Source organism: Salmo trutta, chromosome 13 (genome assembly GCF_901001165.1).
Source record: "Salmo trutta chromosome 13, fSalTru1.1, whole genome shotgun sequence".
NCBI lineage: Eukaryota > Metazoa > Chordata > Actinopteri > Salmoniformes > Salmonidae > Salmo > Salmo trutta.
This window is the reverse complement of record NC_042969.1, coordinates 22501422-22528599: the sequence shown is the minus strand read 5'-3', so window position 1 is coordinate 22528599 and position 27178 is coordinate 22501422. Positions and strand designations below refer to the sequence as shown.

Below are 27178 nucleotides of genomic sequence, written 5' to 3'. Positions count from 1 at the left end.
GCCCAGAAGCTAGGATATGCATATACTTGGTAGCATTGGATAGAAAACACTCAGAAGTTTCTAAAACTGTTAAAATAATGTCTGTGAGTATAACAGAACTGATATGGCAGGCGAAAACCCGAGGAGAATCCATCCAGAATTTATTTGTTGTTGAGGTCACAGGCCATTTCAATGCAAGTCTATGGGATATTCAAAAGAATTCCTCCCAGATTGCAGTTCCTATGGCTTCCACTAGATGTCAACAGTCTTTAGAAAGGTTTTCAGGCTTGTTTTTTGAAAAACGAACGAGTAGTTGTAGTTTTTCCAAGGTGTCGCTCATTAGAAAAGTAGTCTTGTTGCCCGCGTGAATGTCTTAAATTTGATTGTTTGTTTAGATATTAGAGTACCTGAGGATTAATTAGAAACAAATTTGACTTGTTTGGACAAACTTTACTGGTAACTTTTTGAATTAGTTTGTATGCATGTTGAACGAGTGGATTACTGAATCAAGTGCGCCAACTGAACGGACATTTTTGGGATATAAAGAAGGACTTTATTGAATAAAACAACCATTTGTTGTGTAGCTGGGACCCTTGGGATTGCAAAAAGAGGAAGATATTCAAAGGTAAGTTATTTATTTTATCGCTATTTGTGATTTTGTGACACCTGTGCTGGTTTGGAAAATAATTTTGGTGTGGGGCGCTGTCCTCAGATAATCGCATGGTATGCTTTCGCCGTAAAGCCTTTTTGAAATCTGGCAATGCGGTTGGATTAACAAGAAGTGAAGCTTTTAAATGATGTATGACCCTTGTATTTTCATGAATGTTTAATATTACGATTTTTGTATTTTGAATTTCGCGCTCTGCAATTTCACCGGATGTTGTCGTAGTGGCACGCTCACGGGACACCTAGCCCAAAGAGTCTGGTGGCCTTGAGATAGAAGCTGTTTTTCAGTCTCTCGGTCCCAGCTTTGATGCACTTGTACTGACCTCGCATTCTGGATGATAGCGGGGTGAACAGGCAGTGGCTTGGTGTTTGTTGTCCTTGATTATCTTTTTGGCTTTCCTGTGACATCGGGTGCTGTAGGTGTCCTGGAGGGCAGGCAGTGTGCCCCCGGTGATGCGTTGGGCAGACCGCACCACCCTCTGGAGAGCCCTGCGGTTGCGGGCGGTGCAGTTGCCGTACAAGGCTGTGATACAGCCCGACAGGATGCTCTCAGTAGTGCATCTGTAAAAGTTTGTGAGAGTTTAGGTGCCACGCCACATTTCTTTAGCCTTCTGAGGTTGAAGAGGCGCTGTTGCGCCTTCTTCACCTCACTGTCTGTGTGGGTGGACCATTTCAGTTTGTCAGTGATGTGTACGCTGAGGAACTTGAAGCTTTCAACCTCCACTGCGGTCACGTCAATGTGGATAGGTGGGTGCTACCTTTGCTGTTTCTTGAAGTCCTCGATCAGCCAATTTGTTTTGTTGACGTTGAGTGAGAGGTTATTTTCCTGGCACCACACTCCCAGGGCCCTCACCTCCTCCCTGTAGACTGTCTTGTCATTGTTGGTAATCAGGCCTACTACTGTTGTGTCGTCTGAAATATTGACGATTGAGTTGGAGGCATGCGTGTCCACGCAGTCATGGGTGAACAGGGAGTACAGGAGGGGGCTGAGCATGCACCCGTGTAGGGCCCCTGTGTTGAGGATCAGCGAAGTGGTGTTGTTTCCTACCTTCACCACCTGGGGGCGGCCAGTCAGGAAGTCCAGGACCCAGTTGCACAGGGCGGGCTTCAGACTCAGGGCCCCGAGCTTAATGATGAGCTTGGAGGGTACTATGGTGTTGAATGCTGAGCTATAGTCACACGATGACCTATTGCCTGCAGCACTAGATGACCTTCAGCACTAGATGACCTGCAGCACTAGATGACCTGCATCCCTAGATGGCCTGCACCACTAGATGACCTGCACCACTAGACGTCCTTCTGCTTGCATCACTATACATCTGCTCTGGTCCAGTGATGATGAAAGGCTCTAAGTGAGCAGTTGTGATGAGCGGCGCGAGCACAGAGCCCCCGGCCCTTCCTGTGCCTCAGTCGGCCTGGTCCATGAATCATGGGGCCGGTGAGGATAGCAGCCACTCTCTGTGTGTGTGTGTGTGTGTGTGTGTGTGTGTGTGTGTGTGTGTGTGTGTGTGTGTGTGTGTGTGTGTGTGTGTGTGTGTGTGTGTGTGTGTGTGTGTGTGTGTGTGTGTGTGTGTGTGTGTGTGTGTGTGAGATGGAGGGTTAATGACTGAGATGGTTGAACTGGCCCTGGTCAACCTCTGTGGACCTCCTCCCCTGTGTCCTCCTCATCATGTTGGAGCTCTGAGCAGGGCCTCCCTCATCCCTCCTCATCCCTCCAGCCTCCCTGCGTGGGGAGTTGATCCCTGGGAGGGAGTAATGTGGAACTGAGTGCCCTGGCTCCCCCTGGGCCTCACTGTGCTGAAGTCTTACTGAAGTCATTAATTAACAATGGCCTCAAAACAGCCCTGGAACAAAACAAGGGCTGGAACGCTGCATGCACACAGGTTGCATCATTACATTGCCGTACAGTACATTTTACGTGGTCTTCACAATCCATGTGCCGCATCACAACAAAAAGATCCACGCTACATATTAGCAACTTCTTCTGTGGTTTTTCTACTTCCATGTCTGATACCGCATGGCAAAGCAACGCACATGTTGGAAAAGTCCAACGCACACGACACACTGCACGCAGTGCCACTCACCACAACCTAGTCCGGCAGATGAGTCGCAGCGGTGCAGATTGAAATGAATGGACTTCTGCCAGAAAGCATAAAGGTTGACGCAACCGGTGTGCACAAGGCTGAACTCAGAGGTTAACTATATGTAGAAGTACAGGGACTCAGGGCCATTTGTGAAGGGGCTGATGATGGCTTATACTGGTTGTGAGTATGTGAGACAAAGCAGAGGATGTGACGTTGCCAAATTGGATCTGTTGGATTAAGTTTAAACAGGGTATAAAAACTCTAGTGGACCCTCAGAGGGCCCTGACTTGATCCACTCAGGTCCTCCCCTGCAGCAGAAACACTATGCAGATGTACAGTACAAGTCGGTGTGTCCAAAGAAAATTGTGTTAAACAAATCAAAATATATTTTATATTTGATATTCTTCAAAGTAGCAACCCTTTGCCTTGATGACAGCTTTGCACACTCTTGGCATTCTCTCAGCCAGCTCCACCTGGAATGCTTTTCCAACAGTCTTGAAGGAGTTCCCATATATGCTGAGTACTTGTTGGCTACTTTTCCTTCACTCTGCGGTCCAACTCATCCCAAACCATCTCAATTGGGTTGAGGTCGGGTAATTGTGGAGGCCAGGTCATCTGATGCAGCACTCCATCACTCTCCTTCTTGGTCAAATAGCCTTTAAATAGCCTAGAGGTGTGTTGGGTCATTGTCCTGTTGAAAAACAAGTGATAGTCCCACTAAGCGCAAACCAGATAGATGGCGTATCGCTGCAGAATGCTGTGGAAGCCGTGCTGGTTAAGTGTGCCTTGAATTCTAAATAAATCACAGACAGTGTCACCAGCAAAGCACCATCACACCTCCTCCTCCATGCTTCACGGTGGGAACCCCGCATGCGAAGATCATCCATTCACCTACTCTGCGTCTCACAAAGACAAATTTGGATTCATCAGACCAAAGGACAGATTTTCACCGATTTAATGTCCATTGCTCGTGTTTCTTAGCCCAAGCAAGTCTGTTCTTCTTATTGGTGTCCTTTAGTAGTGGTTTCTTTGCAGCAATTTGACCCTGATGGCCTGATTCACGCAGTCTCCTCTGAACAGTTGATGTTGAGATGTGTCTGTTACTTGAACTCTGTGAAGCATTTATTTGGGCTGCAATTTCTGAGGCTGGTAACTCTAATGAACTTTTCCTCTGCAACAGAGGTAAGTCTTGGTCTTCCTTTCCTGTGGCGGTCCTCATGAGAGACAGTTTCATCATAGTGCTCGATGGTTTTTGCGACTGCACATGAAGAAAGTTTTATGTCTTAAAGTAATGATGGACTGATGTTTCTCTTTGCTTATTTGAGCTGTTCTTGCCATAATATGGACTTGGTATTTTACCAAATAGGGCTATCTTCTGTATACCACCCCTACCTTGTCACAACACAACTGATTGGCTCAAAGCATTAAGAAGGAAAGAAGTTCCACAAACTTTTAACAAGGCACACTTGTTAATTGAAATGCATTTCAGGTGACTACCTCATGAAGCTGGTTGAGAGAAAGTCAAGAGTGTGCAAAGCTATCATCAAGGCAAAGGGTGGCTACTTTGAAGAATCTCAAATATATTTGATTTGTTTAAGACTTTTTTGGTTACTACATGATTCCATGTGTGTTATTTCATAGTTTGGATGTCTTCACTATTATTCTACAATGTAGAAAATAGTAAACATTTGTTATGCACCGATATGACATTTTTGGCCGATACCGATATCAAATATTTTCCTTGCAAAAAAAATCACGATAATCCCGATAATTTTTGCGGACTTTTAAGCATTCTAGTACAGTTAAATATTTAACACACACACACACACACATGGACACAGCGGTCTAAGGCACTGCATCTCAGTGCAAGCGGTGTCACTACAGTCCCTGGTTTGAATCCAGGCTGTATCACATCCTGTCGTGATTGGGAGTCCCATAGGGCGGCGCACAATTGGCCCAATTTTTGTTCGGGTTTGGCCAGGGTAGGCCGTCATTGTAAATAAGAATTTGTTCTTAACTGACTTGCCTAGTTAAGTAAAGGTTACACACACACACACACTGACCAAAAAGTTATTTTGTCCCAATTACCAGTAAAACATAATCAAAACCTATTTATTTAACTTACTTGCTGTGCTGTTTCGTTGTTCAGTCGTTTCATTCTCAACTAGGATTTCTATGGAACGCCGTTTGGGTCTTTGCGTACCAAAAAAGATACACATCAAATAACACTATTTGACGTGTCAAATAAGCTTGTTGACCAATCAGGGCCTGAATATGACTGCACGTCACATAATAATTTAACGCGTTCATACATTTTTTACGTAGATATTACACATTGAATACACTATCACTCGTATTTTATATGTGACAACGATTCATCGACACGTATGCTATGATTCTGGTAAAGTTGTCTCGCGCACCTACAGTGCTGGTCATAAAAAAGCTAGCTAACTCATGGATGCAAACAATGTTCTTCCCCAAAAACATAGCAAACGACATAATCTGTTTCAGTAGCTATATAATTAGCTAGCTAACTATATAGCTAGGTGTCATCATCTAAAATAACCCTAATTTATAAGACTGTTCTTATTTGATTAATGGTGGTCGGAACCATCTATGTGAAGCTAGTCACTATAAGGATTAGCCACAATAGTGGACTTTGCAGTTGCCTTCAAAATAAAAGTATGGCATAATTCTACTATTTGTATGCATTTGCATCACTGTCAATGACATAGGTTTATTTTGAAGGCAAACTGCAAATTCCACTATTGTTCCTAATCCTTATTGTGGCTAGCTTCACAACACAACCCGTTCCGGTCGAGCCTCACTAGCCAGATGAAGCTCGCTGGCTATGGAACGCCGTTTGGGTCTTTGCGTACCAAAAAAGATACACATCAAATAACACTATTTGACGTGTCAAATAAGCTTGTTGACCAATCAGGACCTGAATATGACTGCACGTCACATAATAATTTAAAGCGTTCATTAATATTTTTACGTAGTTATTACACATTGATTACACTATCACTCATATTTCATATGTCACAACGATTAATCGATACATATCGCTACGATGCTGGTAAAGTTGTCTCGCGCACCTGTCCTTCCCCAAGCTCTGGACAGTGCTGGTCGTAAAAAAGTTAGCTAGCTGATGGATTTGATGCAAACAATGTTCTTCCCCAAAAACACAGCAAAATGACAAGTTGTATTGGTGCTAGCTACGCTAAAGCTAGCCAAATACCAAAGAAGTTGCGGTCGAACAAATAATGCCTTATTACCAATGCGGTATTGTAAACACATCGTTCGTGGCCGGTGTTTGCTTGTTTGCAGACTTTTTGTACAGCTTTGACAGTGCTACTGATAGTGGTGGTGGCGCTTGGCTTGCACGTGCAAATTCATCACACACAACATTCTATAATAGAATTGTGTTATTTGACATGTCAAATTAAAAGCTTATTTGACACGTCATAGTGTTATTTGACGTGTATCTTTTTTGACACATAAAGACCCAAACTGCGTTCCATAGCTGGCTGCTTATAACATTAGCTTTGGGCAACAGGGTTAAGTAGCTGGCTAGCTATTTATTTTCATGGACTGCAGTTCACTTTCAATAGGCGAACAACAAGTGGCAACCTAGCTAATACTTACTCACAAGGATTGCTCAATCATTGCTAAGAATAATGAAAGTGACTGCAGTTTCTACTGGTCATTGTTTTCAGGCTGGTTGTATTGGTGCTAGCTAGGTACCAAGCTAAAGCTAGCTACCCCAGAAGTTGCGGTCAAACAAATTATGCTTTATTACCAACGTGGTATTGTAAACACATCGTTCGTGGCCAGTGTTTGCTTGTTTGCTGACTTTTTTGTACAGCTTTGACAGTGCTACTGTATCTTTTTTCACACGCAAATACCCAAACTGTGTTCCATAATATGTACAGTTGAAGTTGGAAGTTTACATACACCTTAGCCAAATACATTTAAACTCAGTTTTCACAATTCCTGACATTTTAAGAATGTGAAATGACAGAATAATAGTAGAGAGAATTATTTATTTCAGCTTTTATTTCTTTCATTACATTTCCAGTGGGTCAGAAGTTTACATACACTCAATTAGTATTTGGTAGCATTGCCTTTAAATTGTTTAACTTGGGTCAAACGTTTCGGGTAGCCTTCCACAAGCTTCCCACAATAAATTAGACGAATTTTGGCCCATTCCTCCTGACAGAGCTGGTGTAACTGAGTCAGGTTTGTATGCCTCCTTGCTCGCACTCTTTTTCAGTCCTGCCCACAAATTTTCTATAGGATTGAGGTCAGGGCTTTGTGATGGCATTTCCAATACCTTGACTTTGTTGTCCTTAAGCCATTTTGCCACAACTTTGGAAGTATGCTTGGGGTCATTGTTCATTTGGAAGACCCATTTGCGACCAAGCTTTAACTTCCTGACTGATGTCTTGAGATGTTGCTTCAATAAATCCACATAATTTTCATGCCTCATAATGCCATCTATTTTGTGAAGTGCACCAGTCCCTCTTGCAGCAAAGCACCCACACAACATTTTTTACATTTTTAGTCATTTAGCAGACGCTCTTATCCAGAGCGACTTACAGTAGTGAATGCATACATTTCATACATTTTAATTTCATGCATTTTTTTTTTGTACTGGCCCCCCGTGGGAATCGAACCCACAACCCTGGCGTTGCACACACCATGCTGGCGTTACAAACACCATGCTTTACCAACTGAGCCACAGGGAAGGCCATGATGCTGCCACCCCCATGCTTTACGATCTTTGTCCCCATGTGCAGTTGCAAACCGTAGTTGGGCTTTTTTATGGCGGTTTTGGAGCAGTGGCTTCTTCCTTGCTGAGCGGCCTTTCAGGTTATGTCAATATAGGACTCGTTTTACTGTGGATATAGATACTTTTGTACCTGTTTCTTCCAGCATCTTCACAAGGTCCTTTGCTGTTGTTCTGGGATTGATTTGCACTTTTCGCACCAAAGTACGTTCATCTCTAGGAGACAGAACGCGTCTCCTTCCTGAGCGCTATGACGGCCGCGTGGTCTCATGGTGTTTATACTTGCGTACTATTGTTTGTACAGATGAACGTGGTACCTTCAGGCGTTTGGAAATTGTTCCCAAGGATGAACCAGACTTGTGGAGATCTACAATTCTTTTTCTGAGGTCTTGGCTGATTTATTTTGATTTTCCCATGATGTCAAGCAAAGAGGCACAGAGTTTGAAGGTAGGCCTTGAAATACATCCACAGGTACACTTCCAATGGACTCAAATGATGTCAATTAGCCTATCAGAAGCTTCTAAAGCCATGACATAGTTTTCTGGAATTTTCCAAGCTGTTTAAAGGCACAGTCAACTTAGTGTATGTAAACTTCTGACCCACTGGAATTGTGATACAGTGAATTATAAGTGAAATAATCTGTCTGTAAACAATTGTTGGAAAAATTACTTGTTTCATGCACAAAGTAGATGTCCTAACCGACTTGCCAAAACTATAGTTTGTTAAAAAGACATTTGTGGAGTAGTTGAAAAACGAGTTTTAATGACTTCAACCTAAGTCTATGTAAACTTCCGACTTCAACTGTATGTCGTGAAGCTAACAGCAGTGATGCTATTACTGTGTAACTCTGGTAGGGCAACATCTGAAAAATAGTGCACTTGGTAGTGTGTACCGTGCTCAACCAGTCGGCGAAAGCCAACATCACCCACGACAGAATGGTTGATTGTCAAGGGCAATGAATTCCATTATCTTGGTTTTAATGGATTTTGCCTTTATGTTGTCTCGCTGAAATTTTCTTACTCTTTCAAATGACTGCTCGACTTGTTGACTGCTCAAAATTGTACATTGCGCCATTACGTCATGTACCTACGATATATGGGTGTGCACGTCAGCTTTGACATCGGTTTTCCACATCAATATTAAACTAGACATCGGCCGATACCGATGTTGGCATTTTTAGCTAATATCGGCCAATTTTATGTTCACCGATATATCGTGCATCCCTAGTTAAAATAAAGAAAAACCCTGGAATGAGTAGGTGTGTCCAAACTTTTGACTGGTACATTATGTCAGACTGCAGTACGACAGGGAAACTCCAGACAGACTTTGGTAGTCAACACAGAGGTATTTGGTGACATTCAATAACACCTGGAGTCATCATCATCATCATGTCTGTAATGTTATTAAACCCTCCTCAGAGCAAGCACAGACAGAGGCAAGTCTAACCTCAAGTTGCGATCCCTTTATTTAATGACAGTTGCAAGCCTGCAACACACTGATAGTACAGCATGCCGGTCTTAGAAATGTAATTTTATCCCATCATTTAGCTAATACTCTATTCTTGGCCCTTGATGGATTGGTGTGATCATTTGGCAGTAAGCCTGAGTGAGGTAACAGTCATTTAAAGCTCTTTCTTAAACAAATAAAACACAATTCTCACTGAAGTCCTTTTTTTGTGCTTGTCTGCATACACACAAATATAAAATATAAACATTTTTCCCACAATAGTGGCAGGATAAAATTACCCCATAGGTATTAAATGTGCTCTTGACTTACGTTAACACCACATTATGTTTTATTCAAATCAAAGTTTATTGGTCGTGTACACAGATTTGCAGATATTATCGCAGGTGCAGCAAAATGTTTGGGTTTCTAGCTCCAACATTGTAGTAATACCTAGCAATACAAAATAAATAAACAATACAATATGTATCCAGATTTTTGAAAACATTTTTTATTAAGAAAAATCAGAACAAGCAATGTCAGAGACCCGAATATAAATATATCAACATATAAATGGTGTGTAAAGACAGCATGGACATTATATGAATATAAAAAGTGTGTACAGCAGTAGTTATATCGGATAAGCCATGACTAGAATACAGTATATACATATAAAATGGGTAAAACAGTATGTGACAAGTGTTCAATGACTGTGTACATATGGTAGCAGTCTCTAAGGTGCAGGATAGAGTACCGGGTGGTAGCCGGCTAGAACAGTGACTAAGTTCAGGCCAGGGTACTGGGTGGAGGCCGTCTAGTGGTGACTGTTTCACAGTCTGGAGATAGGAGCTGTTTTTCAGTCTCTCAGTCCCAGCTGTGATGCACCTGTACTGTCTTCGCCTTCTAGATGGTAACGGGGGGAACAGGCCTTGGCTCTGGTGGCTGAGGTCCTCGATGACCTTCTTCTTGGCCTTCCTGTGACACCGGGTGCTGTAGATGTCCTGGAGGGCAGGCAGTGTGCCCCTGATGATGCGTGGGCTGACCGCACCACCCTTTGGAGAGCCTTGTGGTTGCGGACGGTTCAATTGCCTTACCAGGGGTGATACAGCCGGACAGGATGCTCTCAATGGTACATCTGTTGAAGTGTGTGAGGGTCTTAGGGGCCAAACCAAATTTCTTCAGCCTCCTGAGGTTAAAGAGGTGTGGTTGCACCTTCTTCACCACACTGTCTGTGTGGGTGGACCATTTCAGATTGTCAGTGATGTGTACGCCGAGGAACTTCGATGTGGATGGGATCGTGTTCCCTCTGCTGTCTCCTGTAGTAATTTAGTTCAGTTACCTGCACTTTCTTGGGTTCAGGAACAATGGTGGACATCTTGAAGCAAGTGGGAACAACAGACTGAGATAGGGAGAGATTGAATATGTCCGTAAACACTCCAGCCAGCTGGTCTGCACATGCTCTGAGGATGTGGCTTGGGATACCGTCTGGGCCGGCAGCCTTGTGAGGGTTAACCCGCTTAAATTACTTACGTCGGCCACGGAGAACGAGAGCACACAGTCCTCATGAGGTTCGGGGCCTGCGTCGGCGGCTCGATGTTGTTTTCGGTGAAGTAGGCGAAGAAGGTGTTTAGCTCATCCTGGAGCAAGGTGTCGGTGTCTGCAAGGCGCCGGTGTCCGTGATGTGGTTGGCTTTCCCTTTATTATTTGTGAATGTCTGGAGTTCCTGCCACATACGCCTTGTGTCTTAACCATTGAATTGCGACTTAACTTTTTCCCTGTACTGTCATTTTGCCTCTTCGATTGCCTTATAGAGGTCATAGCTGGTCTGTTTGTACACGTCCGTGTTCCCTGTCACTTTGCCATGGTTAAATACGGTGGTTCGTACTTTCAGATTTGCGTGAATGTTGCCGTCTATCCACGTTTTTGGTTTGGATAAGTTCTAATTGTCACAGTGGGAACAATATCCTCTATGCACTTCCTGATGAACCCAGTCACAGTGTCACAGTTGTCGTAGGGTAGAGTGGACCAAAACGCAGCAGGAATATGTGCACTCATCTTCTTTTATTAAATGGACAAAGAAAGTAAACCAAAACAAACACGTACACAAAAAAAACACAACAATGAATAACAGGCCGGTAAGGCAACAAAGCTATACCAAGCACAATCTCCCACAAAATACTAAAACAAACACATACCTATTTATAGGACCCTCAATCAGAGGCAACTAAAAAACACCTGCCTCCAATTGAGAGTCCAACCCCCATTTGTATTTCTAAACATAGAAATACAAATGACTAGACTAAACATAGAAATACATAAACATAGAACAAAACCCGGAATAATAAATCAAACACCCAACTAATCACACAACCAGCCCGAACCACATAAAACAAATACCCCCTGCCACGTCCTGACCAAACTACAATAACAAATAACCCCTTCTACTGGTCAGGACGTGACACACAGAGTCAGTGTATACGTCAATACTATTCTGAAACGCGACATCATAAACACAGGTTGTAATCTCACACTGCTGGGTGAGTACTGCTGGGTGAGTACTGCTGCTTTATGCGCTGCTGCCAAAACAAGGCTTTTAAATGTCTCCCTCTTTTTACCACCACGGCAGTACAAGTTATTTTGTCAGGGGATGAAACATTTGGAAGCTGTCAGAGTTCAGGAGAGGTAACACCTTGACCCTTGACCTCTGGTGAGCCCACCCCTAATCCCCAGTGTCCCACACACTGGGCTCCAATGGCTCACATCTACACCACCATAACTGCTGCCAAAGGGCCTGGATGTATATATCCCTGGCTCTAGCCCTGGCTCTAGCCCTGGCTCTAGCTCTAGCCCTACCATTCCCCAGCTGTGTAACTCTGCTGTTTTAGGGCCAGGCCACATGCAGCCAAAATTGTTAATGCACAGTACTAGCGCTTCGCTTGGGAATTCAGAAGGAAAGGACTGTAGCTCTCCCTCAACAGTTGTACATAAGGGATGGAGTCAGTGATAGTTATTGCCCCTTTTCTGGGTCACATACCATGCCAATACAAGAAGCAAAGGAAGTCTACCAGACCCAGAACTGATACTGGAACAAAAATAGAAGATCAGTCATGCATAGATCGATACTAGGCAGGTGAGTCTACTTGGCTTGCATGACCTTGCTGGTCTATATATGCCCTGTGTCAATGTTGACTCTGAACAACCACACAGGGTAGAAGAGAGATAGACATTCTTTCCTTAGAGAGTTGTCTCTGCCTGGGTTCCTTGTCTCTCCAGCAACACACCTATTGCAGCGCTCACAGTGGCGTCCCCGGACACCCACCCCACTGTCTGTCTGCCGTTACGGTGGAGACTGTGAGACCGTGGTCAGACGAGAGGCGGGCGCGGTCTGATGGTTGGTCGGTGAGTTAGGGCTGAAGGTTTTCTAGAGGGCCTACTGGAGCAGCTCCACCCCCAGACCTTTTGTTCTTTGTTTGCCGCTGTGAGGTACATGTGTTGCAGTTTAGCCCACGCCTCCCACACCTAAATGGATAATTGTATCGAAATTACAGTGGCAGGCCCAGCTCTAGACCACTCCTGCGGCCACAGGGGAGTTAGTCAGAAGTGCAGGCACACTTTGGATTGTGCCATGTTAAGGAAAGAGGGGGGTTAGTTGCCACCAGTGTTAATACATGACTCGTGTAGTGAAAACTGAACACTCCTCTCCCAGTTTCCTCCTCCCGCCACCAAACTCATAATACTCCTGGAAATAGAGTGCTTCAACAGTTACCACCACAAACTCCTATCTGTTGCCTTGAGTGACAATGATTGACACTTATTTTCCAGACAGCTCACAGTTTCTTGTCTCTCTAATGGCCCGTGAACTATCGGTGAGGTAAGGTTTGTGAGTCTATAACATGTTGAGAGAAAAGCTGTTGACAGTGAGTAGCGTGAGTAGTGTTTACAGTGCTACAGTTGACACTGGAGATGACGCAACACTTCCGAACAGTGAAATATGCGCGAGGGAGAGAGCCGTCCCTTTTGATCACGTTTCCACCGACGTGACAATGATCTAATTTCTAATTGTGATTACTACTTTTGTGACACAGAACCACAGAACTCTGCGACCCGACCCACCCGGGCGTCCTAGGACATGTTTGTTTTTGTCCTCATTCATGGTAGTCAAATATGTTGCAGCAAGTTCAAAGCACAAGCACATATGGACACATGAATCCATGCTAGTGAGAAGTGGATGAAAGACAGAAAGATGAAAGGATGTTTGATGGAATTGAATCCATTCTGGTCTCAGATGAAATGAAGCTGAACAAGGAGAGACACAGAGAAAGAGTTGTCCGTAGTAGGACAAGCAGTGAGGGAGTCAGTTCTGTCTAGACTTTGATACCTAGGGCAAGGAGAGGTTGGGTGTAAAGATAGTGCCAGGGTGTGGGTGAAGTTAAATATGGAAATATGTTAAAGGTTATAGTTAGTTGAGGAGAGGGTTTGGCTGGGAGCCAGAAAGGTTCATGGTCAAGGTTAGCGTCAGGGTTAGCATGAAGTCATCTTCTAAACATGACTACATTATAATAACAATACAAGGGGGTGATGGAATTTTCATTGTGCTATAATTAATATTCTCTCGGTACCAAAGACACCATTACGCTCGTCTATTCTCACGTAATGTTAGGGAGAACAGCTCAGAACAATGCTATCCTAAATAACCCCCCAGGCCCTGTGTAGCTAGCTAGGCCCTCCATGACCCAACAGAACCCTGCCAGCTTCCGCTAGGCTGCTGGTAGGAACAGGGGTTTGATCCAACTAAAAGGATGCAAATTAGCCACCTTGACCAGTTCACCACATTAAAGCAGCTTTCATCCAGAGGCTCCTTGGAGTGGCCAGCAGGTGGCTGACTGACTAGAGGATTGGGCTGGGCCCTCAGCAGGCAGGATGCACCGGGGCCTGCCCACCGGGGCCTGCCCACCCACCCTTCCTCCCCCTGCCACACCCTGCCTCGCCCCTCACAGCCAAGCACAACAGAGAAGAAAAGAAAATGCTGGGGGTAATTTCCTCTGGACTCACCATGCGCCTGTTGCTGCAAACCGCTTATGGCTCTATAAAAGATACCAGGAGACTTCTAATTAGCATTTCCTCCAGCGCTAGCCTCCCCTCTGTCTCTCATGCTGTGTGGAGGGACGCTGACGACAACACTCTAATTTGCCTGACTGCCGTCCTGCCTCTCTCTGGCTTCAATTAATGTGAGGTACAACAGACACTCAGTCACTGCTGTAATTAGCTATCGGCAGGCAGGCATACATGCAAAGAAATATGTCAATTTCACGTTGTGAGAAACATGGCTCCATGAGATTTGTAATGGGGTCTTGATAATTGATTAACTCGATAGTCACACATTGAACAAAAAGCTTTAGTCTATTTTAAAAATTAACCTCAAATCTTCTGAACTTACGAACTCCTGACTTTCTTGACATGTCAACTTCTATAATTATCTTATAGTCTGAATTTCTTTGCTCAAGTATAACTCACATGTCATTCAGGTCCATATCACTGCTCAAATCTTATGGCCTGTGAGAGGAAGGTAAAATAGCTCTGCTTCATTATCTTTTCATGAACAGTATTGTTTTGGTAACAGTGGACCACCATCACGGAATGGAATTACCACATAATACTCTATTCTATGTTTTCTAACATAAAAAACTTATCTTTCCATTATTTTCATCAGTCAGAGATTTTTATTTTTTATTTATTTTATTTTATTAAAGACACAGTGGCACGTGTTTGAACACAGGTACCCGGTATGAATGGAGAATGAGGCTTTTTGAGGGGGAGGCCCAAAATGTTCTCCCAGTAGGAAAAAATAATATGGGACCTTATAAACACGGCCTCCACATGAAGAGTGTTTGTAAGGAAAGCTGCAGGGTTAGAGTTCCCCCAGACCTACCGTCTCCACCCTTACCTCCGCCCTCTACCTTCCCCCTGCCCCTCTCTGCCCGTCTGTGTGTGTGCTCTGTGGGACTGGAGCAGCGGAAAAGGGGCCCCCTGTCCCCCAGCCTAGCACTACTGCAGTCCAGCACCACTTTCCTCTCCACTACACACAGGAGCCAGAGCTGTAGCTGTCTGCTCAGCCGTGCTTTACCTCCGTCATCGCGTCAGGCCATGCTACTGACGGCTGCCTGCCTGACGTACTTTCTTCAACTGAACAATCTTTTTCCACCACTCACTTAAACTCCAACTAGTCATTTACACTGATCACAGATGACATCAAATGTATTGAATGTATAAACATAGTATTAGAAGAAAATAAATCCAACCCTTAGGAAAAGGTGCAATGATCTAATAGCTCTGCATCAGGGAAAACCTGTTCTCTCCCTCCGTACCTGTTTAGGGATAACATCCCCAAACATTAGCGCAGAGTGAAGGAATGAGCCCTGGCTGAAACCTCTTTAGACAAGATAATGCCCCCCTAATTCCACCTCAGTGCTGCTGAATAGCCCCCTCTCCCGTGCCAATGGAACCGTTACTATACCCAGGCTTACTCTCCCAGAGCCCTGGGCCAATAGTAACAATGGGGGCTGGGCTAGAAAAAACACTTGGCGCTGGCTTTGGGCTCTCCGGACTCTCCTGTGCCTCACTACACTGTGTTGAGAAGCAGGGTGTGGCCTTCACGCTGTAGTAAGGCCCTCTGGACCAGAACACTGGGATGAAATTAGGACAAAGGACAGCACACACACAGGCACACCCACGACGCACCTAACCTGACCCTCCACACCTGGTGACCTGAGGTTCCATCAGACAACAGGGATGTTGATGCTATGTAGAGCAGACAGAGTGGACAATCAGCTTAGTCTCTACTCTGTGGTGTTCAGTGCTGCTAGGAAACTCTCAAATCAAATTTTATTAGTCACATGCGCCGAATACAAAAGGTGTAGACCTTACAGTGAAATGCTTACTTATAAGCCCCTAACCAACAATGCAGTTTAAAAAAAATTAAATACGGATAAGAATAAGAAATAAAAGTAACAAGTAATTAAAGAGCAGCAGTAAAATAACAATAGCGAGACTTTATACAGAGGGGTACCGGTACAGAGTCAATGTGCGGGGGCACCGGTTAGTTGAGGTAATATGTAGATGTAGGTAGTTATTAAAGTGACTATGCATAGATGATAACAACAGAAAGTAGCAGCGCTGTAAAAGGGGGGGGGGGGGGGGCAATGCAAATAGTCTGGGTAGCCATTTGATGAGGTGTTCAGGAGTCAGTTTCACTATTGGTCATTTACAGATAAAAACTCTATGTTCCTATTTAAAATGTAATTAGATCCAGTCTGTTATTTTACACAGACTCTGTTGTCACAATAAGGAGTTGTTACAATTCATCTGTGAATGTTTTAACAACGTGTGAATCATTATTGCCTGCATACCACACACAGTTGTTGACACGAGGTTAATCAAAACACGGTTGGTTAGTATGTGTGTGTGTGTGTGTGTGTGTATGTTTACAGTATATACAGTGCATTCGGAAAGTGGTCAGACCCCTTGACTTTTTCCACATTTTGTTACTTTACAGCCTTATTCTAAAATGTATTGAATAATTGAGGAAAATAATCTACACACAATACAAAGCGAAAACTGATTTTTAGAAATGTTTGAAAAACAGAAATACCTTATTTACATAAGTATTCAGACCCTTTGCTATGAGACTCGAAGTTGAGCTCAGGTGCATCCTGTTTCCATTGATCATCATTGAGATGTTTCTACAACTTGATTGGAGTCCACCTGTGGTAAATTCAATTGATTGGACATGATTTGGAAAGGCACACACCTGTCTATATAAGGTCCCACAGTTGACAGTGCATGTCAGAGCAAAAACCAAGCCATGAGGTCAAAGGAATTGACCGTAGAGCTCAGAGACAGGATTGTGTCGAGGCACAGATCTGGGGAAGGGTACCAAAACATTTCTACAGTATTGAAGGTCTCTAAGAAAACAGTGGCCTCCATAATTTTTAAATGGAAGAAGTTTGGAACCACCAAGACTCTTCCTAGAGCTGGCTGCCCGGCCAAACTGAGCAATCGGGGGAGAAGAGCCTTGGTCAGGAAGGTGACCAAGAACCTGATAGTCACTCTGACTGAGCTTCAGAGTACCTCTGTGGAGATGGGAGAACCTTCCAGAAGGACAACCATTTCTGCAGCACTCCACCAATCAGGTCTTTATGGTAGAGTGGCCAGATGTAAGCCACTCTTCAGTAGAAGGCACACGACAGCCCGCTTGGAGTTTGCCAAAAGGCACCTAAAGACTCTCAGACTATGAGAAATAAGATTATCTGGTCTGATTGAACTCTATGGCCTGAATGCCAAGTGTCACATCTGGAGGAAACCAGGCACTGCTCATCACCTGGCCAATATCATCCCTACGGTGAAGCATGGTGGTGGCAGTATCATGCAGTGAGAATGTTTTTCAGTGTCAGGGACTGGGACTGGGAGACTAGTCAGGATCGAGGGAAAGATGAATGAGCAAAGTACAGAGAGATCCTTGATGAAAACCTGCTCCAGAGCTCTCAGACTGGGGCGAAGGTTCACCTTCAAAAGGACAATGACACTAAGCACACAACCAAGACAACACAGGAGTGGCTTCGGGACAAGTCTCTGAATGTCCTTGAGTGGCCCAGCCAGAGGCCAGACTTGAACCCGAAAATCTCTGGAGAGACCTGAAAATACCTGTGCAGCGATGCTCCCCATCCAACCTGACAGAGCTTGAGAGGATCTGCAGAGAAGAATGGGAGAAACTCCCTAAATACAGGTGTGCCAAGCTTGTAGAATCATACCCAAGAAGACTCGGGGCTGTAATTGCTGCCAAAGGTGCTTCAACAAAGTACCAGTTAAAGAGTCTTAATACTTAGGTAGTTTTAACATTTAAGTTAGTTTTTTTTATTAATACATTTGCAAAAAAATCTAAACCTGCTTTTACTTTGTCATTATGGGGTATTGTGTGTAGATTGATGAGGAAAAAAATGATTTAATACATTTTAGAATAAGGCTGTAACGTAACAAAATGTGGAAAAAGTCAAGGGTTCTGAATACTTTCTGAATGCACTGTATGTGTGTGTGTTAGCCCAGTCCGCAGTGGACTCTGGGTTAGAATAGGTTCACTGTGTATTCCTGTGGGTCGTGCCAGAGGGTCGGCCTAAACAAAGCAGCGCTCTCTCTCAGCCTTGTCCGTTTGACTGCCTGCCTGCGCAGTTTAGGTTAAAGGCAGTTAATTGGTTTCCTGCTCAGGGTTACGTCAACACGCTGTCTTGTTTTAAACATTGCGGAAACTTGAGAGAAGCAACAATATGGCACTGTTTGCTCACCCCTGCCTCACATAGCCAGTTAGAATAATACCAGAGTTTTGCCTGCTTATCATTCCTATAGAGCTGTAGAACTTCATACGCACTGAAAGCCAAACACACGGTCATTTAGACACCTCACACTCCACTGATCTCCAAGCAGAATTATTCATCCTGTTTCACACAGAGCGGTCCTGAACACTGGTCACTTTAATTATTACATACTGTTTTATCCACTTCATATGTATATACTGTATTCTAGACATGGCTCATCCTATATAACTTACTGCTGTACACACCTTTTCTATACATATACTGTCCATAATGTCTATACACACCATCCTATATAACTTACTGCTGTACACACCTTTTCTATTCATATACTGTCTATACACACCATCCTTTATAACTTACTGCTGTACACACCTTTTCTATTCATATACTGTCTATACACACCATCCTATATAACTTACTGCTGTACACACCTTTTCTATTCATATACTGTCTATACACACCATCCTATATAACTACTGCTGTACACACCTTTTATATTCATATACTGTCTATACACACCATCCTATATAACTACTGCTGTACACACCTTTTCTATTCATATACTGTCTATACACACCATCCTATATAACTTACTGCTGTACACACCTTTTCTATTCATATACTGTCTATACACACCATCCTATATAACTACTGCTGTACACACCTTTTCTATTCATATACTGTCTATACACACCATCCTATATAACTACTGCTGTACACACCTTTTCTATTCATATACTGTCTATACACACCATCCTATATAACTACTGCTGTACACACCTTTTCTATTCATATACTGTCTATACACACCATCCTATATAACTTACTGCTGTACACACCTTTTCTATTCATATACTGTCTATACACACCATCCTATATAACTACTGCTGTACACACCTTTTCTATTCATATACTGTCTATACACACCATCCTATATAACTACTGCTGTACACACCTTTTCTATTCGTATATAGTCTTTACACACCATCCTATATAACTACTGCTGTACACACCTTTTCTATTCATATACTGTCTATACACACCATCCTATATAACTACTGCTGTACACACCTTTTCTATTCGTATATAGTCTTTACACACCATCCTATATAACTTACTGCTGTACACACCTTTTCTATTCATATACTGTCTATACACACCATCCTATATAACTTACTGCTGTACACACCTTTTCTATTCGTATATAGTCTATACACACCATCCTATATAACTTACTGCTGTACACACCTTTTCTATTCATATACTGTCTATACACACCCTCCTATATAACTTACTGCTGTACACACCTTTTCTATTCATATACTGTCTATACACACCATCCTATATAACTTACTGCTGTACACACCTTTTCTATTCATATACTGTCTATACACACCATCCTATATAACTACTGCTGTACACACCTTTTCTATTCATATACTGTCTATACACACCATCCTATATAACTTACTGCTGTACACACCTTTTCTATTCGTATATAGTCTTTACACACCATCCTATATAACTTACTGCTGTACACACCTTTTCTATTCATATACTGTCTATACACACCATCCTATATAACTACTGCTGTACACACCTTTTCTATTCATATACTGTCTATACACACCATCCTATATAACTACTGCTGTACACACCTTTTCTATTCATATACTGTCTATACACACCATCCTATATAACTTACTGCTGTACACACCTTTTCTATTCATATACTGTCTATACACACCATCCTATATAACTTACTGCTGTACACACCTTTTCTATTCATATACTGTCTATACACACCCTCCTATATAACTTACTGCTGTACACACCTTTTCTATTCATATACTGTCTATACACACCATCCTATATAACTTACTGCTGTACACACCTTTTCTATTCATATACTGTCTATACACACCATCCTATATAACTACTGCTGTACACACCTTTTCTATTCATATACTGTCTATACACACCATCCTATATAACTTACTGCTGTACACACCTTTTCTATTCATATACTGTCTATACACACCATCCTATATAACTACTGCTGTACACACCTTTTCTATTCATATACTGTCTATACACACCATCCTATATAACTACTGCTGTACACACCTTTTCTATTCATATACTGTCTATACACACCATCCTATATAACTACTGCTGTACACACCTTTTCTATTCGTATATAGTCTTTACACACCATCCTATATAACTACTGCTGTACACACCTTTTCTATTCGTATATAGTCTTTACACACACACACACACACACACACACACACACATACATACATGCATATTCCAGTCTCTGACATTGCTTGCGCTGATATATAATTTAGATTTTTCTGAATTGTGTGTATTTTTTGTTAGATATTACTGCACTATTGCAGCTAGAAACACAAGCATTTCGCTGCACCTGCGATAACATCTACAAATCTGTGTAGACGACCACTAAACTTTGATTTGATCCTGTTGGAGCTCAAAGCAAGGCAAATAAATCAGAGATCCTCCTGCAGTTTGCATTCATCCTTAGACCCCATGTGATTTATGCGACGCCATTTGCAGACATTAGTACTTGGGTCCTAGATGAAATAGCTCACCTCACTGAAACAATAACTGACCACTAGATTTATGTGTGGCAATATCTGAAGGATACTTTGTGGTAATGGCAGGGGGTAGGAGAACTTTCATCTTTGACCCACTGGTTTTATATTGGCTTCGTTTCCTCTGTAGAGTGACAAGTAGATTATTTTTCAGCAATATAAAAAAATTTTAAGACTACATAAACACCCAACTTTGATGTTTTTTAGATACTAGAGTAATGTGTTTTGTCTTCCACAGTCCTACGATCAGATTTATTCAGAATGGGAATTAATAGTGCTATGAATGTTATAAGCCCTTTCTTTTGCTATGAAATGATCTTCATACTCCATACATGGGTGTAAGTCACAGAGGCTAACCCTCAGTCAATGACTGACTGTGTTTTTCAGATGACACAGCAGCGAGCCAGACAGACGCTCTACCTGCCGTAGTGGAACCCAATGCTGAGCTCACCCAGCTTGACCCTACAGGAGAGCCCTGGGGTGAGTAGCTGACTGCTTCCCTTCACTACATTATAGCCCTACGGAATGTTATTGAAGTCTGTGTTAACCTTCATGATGTATCATCTCTACAGTGAAGCCTCGGTTTAGTCAGCCCACTAAGATGCGCAGGCGGGTGCTGTACAAGCCGGTGGGCAGCTCAGTGAGGTTCAAGTGCCAGGCCAGCGGCACCCCTCCCCCTGTCATCACCTGGTGGAAGGACCAGACCCCGCTGCCACCCCCGCGCCAGGGCAAGCGCCCCCAGTGGACCCTCACCCTAAAGAACCTGCAGCCCCAGGACAGTGCCAAGTACACCTGCCATGTCTCCAACCCAGCCGGGCACATCAACGCCACCTACAAGCTGGATGTCATCGGTAAGGATGGGTCACTGCACTGGCCAACAACACCAAACAACACCACAAATCATTTTTCCTTTTCTCCATCGTTTTACAGCACACTCCAGTTGTATTTATACCCCAGGCCTATCTTACATTGCCAAGGTAATTGTGCTGAGTGTGTTGTCATTATGATTCACAGAGCGCTCTCACTGCAAGCCTGTTCTGACCGGCACCCACCCGGTCAACACCACTGTGGAGTATGGTGGCACCGCCTCCTTCCAGTGTAAGGTCCACAGTGACGTGAAGCCTGTGGTCCAGTGGTTGAAGAGGGTGGACCCAGGCACAGAGGGCCGCTATAACTCCACCCTGGAGGTCGGAGGGCAGCATTTTGTGGTTCTGCCCACGGGGGACGTGTGGTCCCGGCCTGACGGCTCCTACCTCAACAAGCTGGCTATCATCAAGGCCCGTGATGAGGATGCTGGGATGTACATTTGCCTGGGAGCTAACACAATGGGTTACAGCTTCCGCAGTGCTTACCTCACCGTGCTGCCAGGTGAGTAGCCATTCACTAACTGTAGAATGGGACTTTACTGGGATGGAATGGCAGTGGGTTATTCTTGGTATATCTTGTGTTATAACACTTCAGAAAGCTTAGATCTGTAGAGCTGTCACTGATCTCTCCACTGTTGTGTGTCCAGACCCTCAGGTGGAGAACACAGTGACTCCTCCACACCTGAGCTCCGGCTTGCCCTGGCCTCTGATTATCGGCATCCCTGCAGCAGCCCTCCTCATCGTAGGCACCATTGTACTCTGGCTGTGCCACAGCCGCCGACGCCACAACACCTTGCCCCCCCGCCCCATGACCATGGCCCACCGAGACCAACACACCTCGGACAAAGAGCCCAGCACCAACACCCCCTGTAATGCCCTGAATAGCCCCGACTACCCCAGCCATAGACTGGTGGGCCTGGGAGCCCCTGTCCTTAGTGGGCCCCCTAAGATTTACTCCAACGTTTACACAGACATGCACACACACTCCCACGCCCATATGGATGGTAAGGTCCATCAACACCAGCATTTCCACTACCAGTGCTAACCAGCCCCCTCTCATCCCACCCCACATCTACAGCCTTGTCTCCTAGCCACTGCTGCTATTCTCACCCAACAATGGACTATGAGCAAGGTAGATGGAAACAAGGAAAGGCTTGTAGTTCATATGAACTTCACCTCCCATGATAAGCAGTGCTAAAACACCATACAGTGGCAAAACCCTTACCTGGGATACGCATATTACTAAGCTGCCTGCTTTGGAGGAATACCGCTTCATTGAGAAGTCTCAGGGCGAGAAATACCCTCTCACATGTGTGCTAGAGTCATTTCTTTATTATGTGTTTTTTTATACTAGTCAACCAAGAGCAAACTCTAATTGTATTTTAAAGGATGAAAACTACTTACAAAAAGTATTTAGATGTCTTTGGATGCATGTAGCCCTGGATAAATCATTAATTAGTTAATAGGAGAAATGACCAGGTTTAGGTTCAATTTAGGTCAACTGAAATTTGATTAAAGGTATTCCAATTTACACAAATGGACATTTGTCATAGAATTAACCCAAACTCTGGAATGTATAATTGTATTCAATTTTTTTATTATTTTTTTACTCATCTAAACATGTCCCGGTATCCAAACTCCCAAATTATTAAGTAATATAAGGAACTTTTAAGTTTGTGTAAATTGGAAAATGCTGGATCTATAGATTTTATCAATTGGAAAATGTAACTGTGACAAATTAAAATCTAGACAAAATGTTTACAAATGTGAAAGCTTTTCTATTCTCATTATAGCAACACAAACTGTGCTGTTCTCGGTTCTGTTTAGGTGGTATTATTTTTGTTTCATGTAGGGAGGTACAATTCATCAGGGAAATTAGATAGATGGATTTGGTGATGAGGGCTTTTTTATTTTTGTATTCAGATATTGTTTAATATGCATCCAACTAAAAAAAGCAGTATTATTATTATTCACCCTGTATGTGTAAGATGCCAAATTATTTTACAGCGCTATAGATGTGTATTTTACTTACATTTCTTGTGAGGTATATTTTTGTATAAGGTACATGAGGATGAGTATTGTACCTGTGTCTATTGTTTTTTAAAACTCACCAAAAAGCTATTTAGTTGTTTTTACTTTATTCTTCTATTTTTCTTTCGGTAACAACCATTATTCCAGATTGGATTGACCTATCGGTGATTTAGTGAAAAATGACAAGTGTTGATTGTATTGTTAAATTGAATTACAACTTTATGCTGGCCTAGTTGTCTCATATTTGATTAAGAATCTGACCATATGATGTATACTGTATATAAGATAATGATTACAAAGAAAATGTAGTCATTCACCCTCTGATGTCATAGGTCTAGTCTCCAAGTGGTTTAGAATTGCCATGTTAATCTTATGCAATTCCTCTGTGAAACATTGCATGCTGCAAACTCACCTCCGGTGCTCATTAGTACTGTACAATAATATTTTTGTAATAAAATGTTTTTTTTAATACTTTTTACTGTTTTCTGTTTCGTGTTCTGTTTGCAAAATGCATTTCAATTAAACATTTTATTTTTTTACTTGTGAAATGTTTCTCTCTCAGAAAACAAAATGCTCACAAAACATTATCTTAAGAGGATTAACATATTAGAGTAAGAAATTGCATCAAACTGTCTATTTACCATGAAAAGGCCAGGGAGTTTAGCTGTTTCTTACCATGTAAAATACTCAAGTTGGGTTGAGAATGTGTTTTATGCCATCTAGTGGCATTTTAGCGCCATTGCTTCATTCTCAGAAAAGATGTGTTGAACAACAAGTTATGTGTAATGATTTCTCAACATTTTGTGTCAGTTCCTGCAATGAATGTGTTAAACGCTGAAAACGTCCGTTCTTCTGTATCTCAGGTCCAAAATTGTCTTGAGTTGGTCAATCTGGACTGCATATCTAATTGGCTAGCATCTAATAAATAACTTGTTTGAGATGTTATAAGAATGATCTTTTGCATGTACACAAATGTGCTTCATGTAAAAGTTTGGCATATAGAGCACTGTATTAATTTAATAAATGGCTACCATTTTTCTACACGTCTTTCCCATTTACAGAATTGTTAAGTGGAATATAATGCAATATGTGAAGAATCAGCTGTGTTTACACAGCCCAATTCTGATCTTTGTTTCGCTAATTGGTATTTTGACAAATCAGATCAGCTCTGTAAAAGATCTGATGTGAAAATATCACGAGAAGTGATTGCATTTGAGATCTTCTCATGTTGTGTTAACAAATGATGTGTTAAATGTGCCAACACAATGATTGTTCCTAACTTGACACACGGATGTGTTAAAACAGTGGTTCAAAACTTGTTTTAGTTAATGTACCACCGACTGAATTTTGCTCTGCCCGGAGTACCCCTGAAGTACCCCCTCATGTGCATTTTACCATTGGCTTGTGGGAGGGCGGGCTCATTGTAATGGCTGGAGTTTAATTAAAGGAACGGTATCAAACACATGGAAACCACACATTTATTCCATTCCTGCCATTAAAATGAGCCTGTCGTCCTATACCTCCTCCCACCAGCCGCCACTGAGGCCTATGGTCCCATGAGTCTTCTCAAGTACCCCCTGTAGATTGGCCAAGTACCCGGGAACCACTGTGTTAAAAAAATAACACAACTTGTTGTTTTTAACACATCTGTTCGAAGAGTGTTGAACAGAAAAACAACCAACATTTCAAATGCACATGATACATCTATATTCCCTGATATGATTGCAGTGTTGTGAATGTGTAACCGATGTGAAATGGCTAGTTAGTTAGCGGTGGTGCGCGCTAATAGCGTTTCATTCAGTGACGTCACTCGCTCTGAGACTTGAAGTAGGGTTTCCCCTTGCAACGGCTTTTGTGGCGCTTACAAATGCACAAGTTCTAATCTAAAATCTCAATGTGATATTTCTGTGTTGTTTTACACTATTACAACATCTTACATAATAACAAGGAACATCAACACTCCTCGGTGGCTTTATATGTTTTCTGCCATTCACTACCGTGCATCCTAATTCCAGCGTGTTCGCGTTCTGCTTCTTCTACGGTATATTGCCGAGCGCACAATTTTATGTGCATTCAGCAACCTACTGTACGGGATGTAAACAGGATTTCTCAAAATGGAACACAATTCTAAAACAGCTACCAAACTATCAAAAAAGGAATAAACTAAATCAAACAACTTTTCTTTAAAAAAACATAAAACAGATCTGATCCCTACACAGGAACTCAGGATCATGATCCCCACCACAATTGCAACACTGTCGTCCTACACACCGTTATTCAGTATCCTCTGTTCGTCTGCACACACTTGAAACATCACCAAATCCTTTACAATTCTTCTGCAGTGGTTTGGGGACAAAAGCTCTTACAGCGTATCTTGCATAAACAAGCTTCACATGAGTAGGTATTTGCTCTTTATAAAAAAAAACAACAGCACCAACTGACTCTTATTTTTCTCCATTCACCCAGTAGGTCAGACGCCGGGCACAAACCACACCAGGAATTCAACCTGAATATCTATCGTCACCCCGGAAATGACTCCTTGACAGGTGTTTTATTCTACAAAACTTCTCTTGTATGGATTCTTTTGAGGCCCACTGCAATCTTCTTCTACTCTTCAGAAATACAATTAATCAAAATAAGACCACTCCTGGTCACTCTGACAGCCTCCATTTTTCCAAGCACATACTTAACAATTCGATACCTGTAACGGGTTTCCCACATATGCATCCTTACTCAACCTACACATCCCAACAAGAAGCGATTCATTACCACTTACACACGTATCCTCCACTACAATTTTTGACAATTTCCATTTTTTTCTTCCATTTTTCGATACTACTGTTGTCCATTCAGAACATTCGTCTTCGCCAAATTTACTCGACGCGCTGCTCAATTCGAACTCAGCATCCACTTCCGACATCTTTCCTTCAAACGGCCTCCTAGCCCGTCAGCCTCGAACAGCTCTGTTCCTTCGCGTTTCGTTTTTATTTGGCATTTTGTAACCCCTCCTCGTGACTCCTCCTCCCTGGAGATCAGCGTGAGGTGCGTTCATGATCAAGTGGGATGTGGAATTTACCACATAATACTGGTAAAAATGTACTTGAACGGCCCTCCAACTGCTAATTACTAGTGGGAACTCATCTATCGTTCTGAGCTCCCACTTCTCCCACATGCTGACTTCTGACGTGACATACTAAAATAATTTCCCCGATACCAGCCTTTTCGGCAGTGAAATGCATCAAAACATTATTTATAAAAAGTAATCTATTAATATTGTGTTTGAACACTATCATTTGTTCACAAGCATGATAGCTGTACTTTTAGTTTATGGTTT

The 27178-nt window shown here is 42.7% G+C and overlaps 1 protein-coding gene across 6 annotated transcripts in view; it reads left to right on the top strand.

The window, feature by feature from the left end:
• The window catches only part of LOC115205452 (fibroblast growth factor receptor-like 1), a 53024-nt gene extending 28141 nt beyond the window's left edge, over positions 1-24883 (top strand). For all 6 annotated transcript variants that reach the window (XM_029771444.1, XM_029771441.1, XM_029771445.1 and 3 more), the window contains 4 exons: positions 21335-21427; positions 21520-21798; positions 21962-22315; positions 22461-24883. In XM_029771444.1, the coding sequence (XP_029627304.1) occupies positions 21335-21427; positions 21520-21798; positions 21962-22315; positions 22461-22858 (1124 nt within the window). In that variant the 3' untranslated portion in view covers positions 22859-24883. The remainder of the gene's footprint in view (positions 1-21334; positions 21428-21519; positions 21799-21961; positions 22316-22460) is intronic.
• The last annotated feature ends 2295 nt before the right edge of the window (positions 24884-27178 follow it).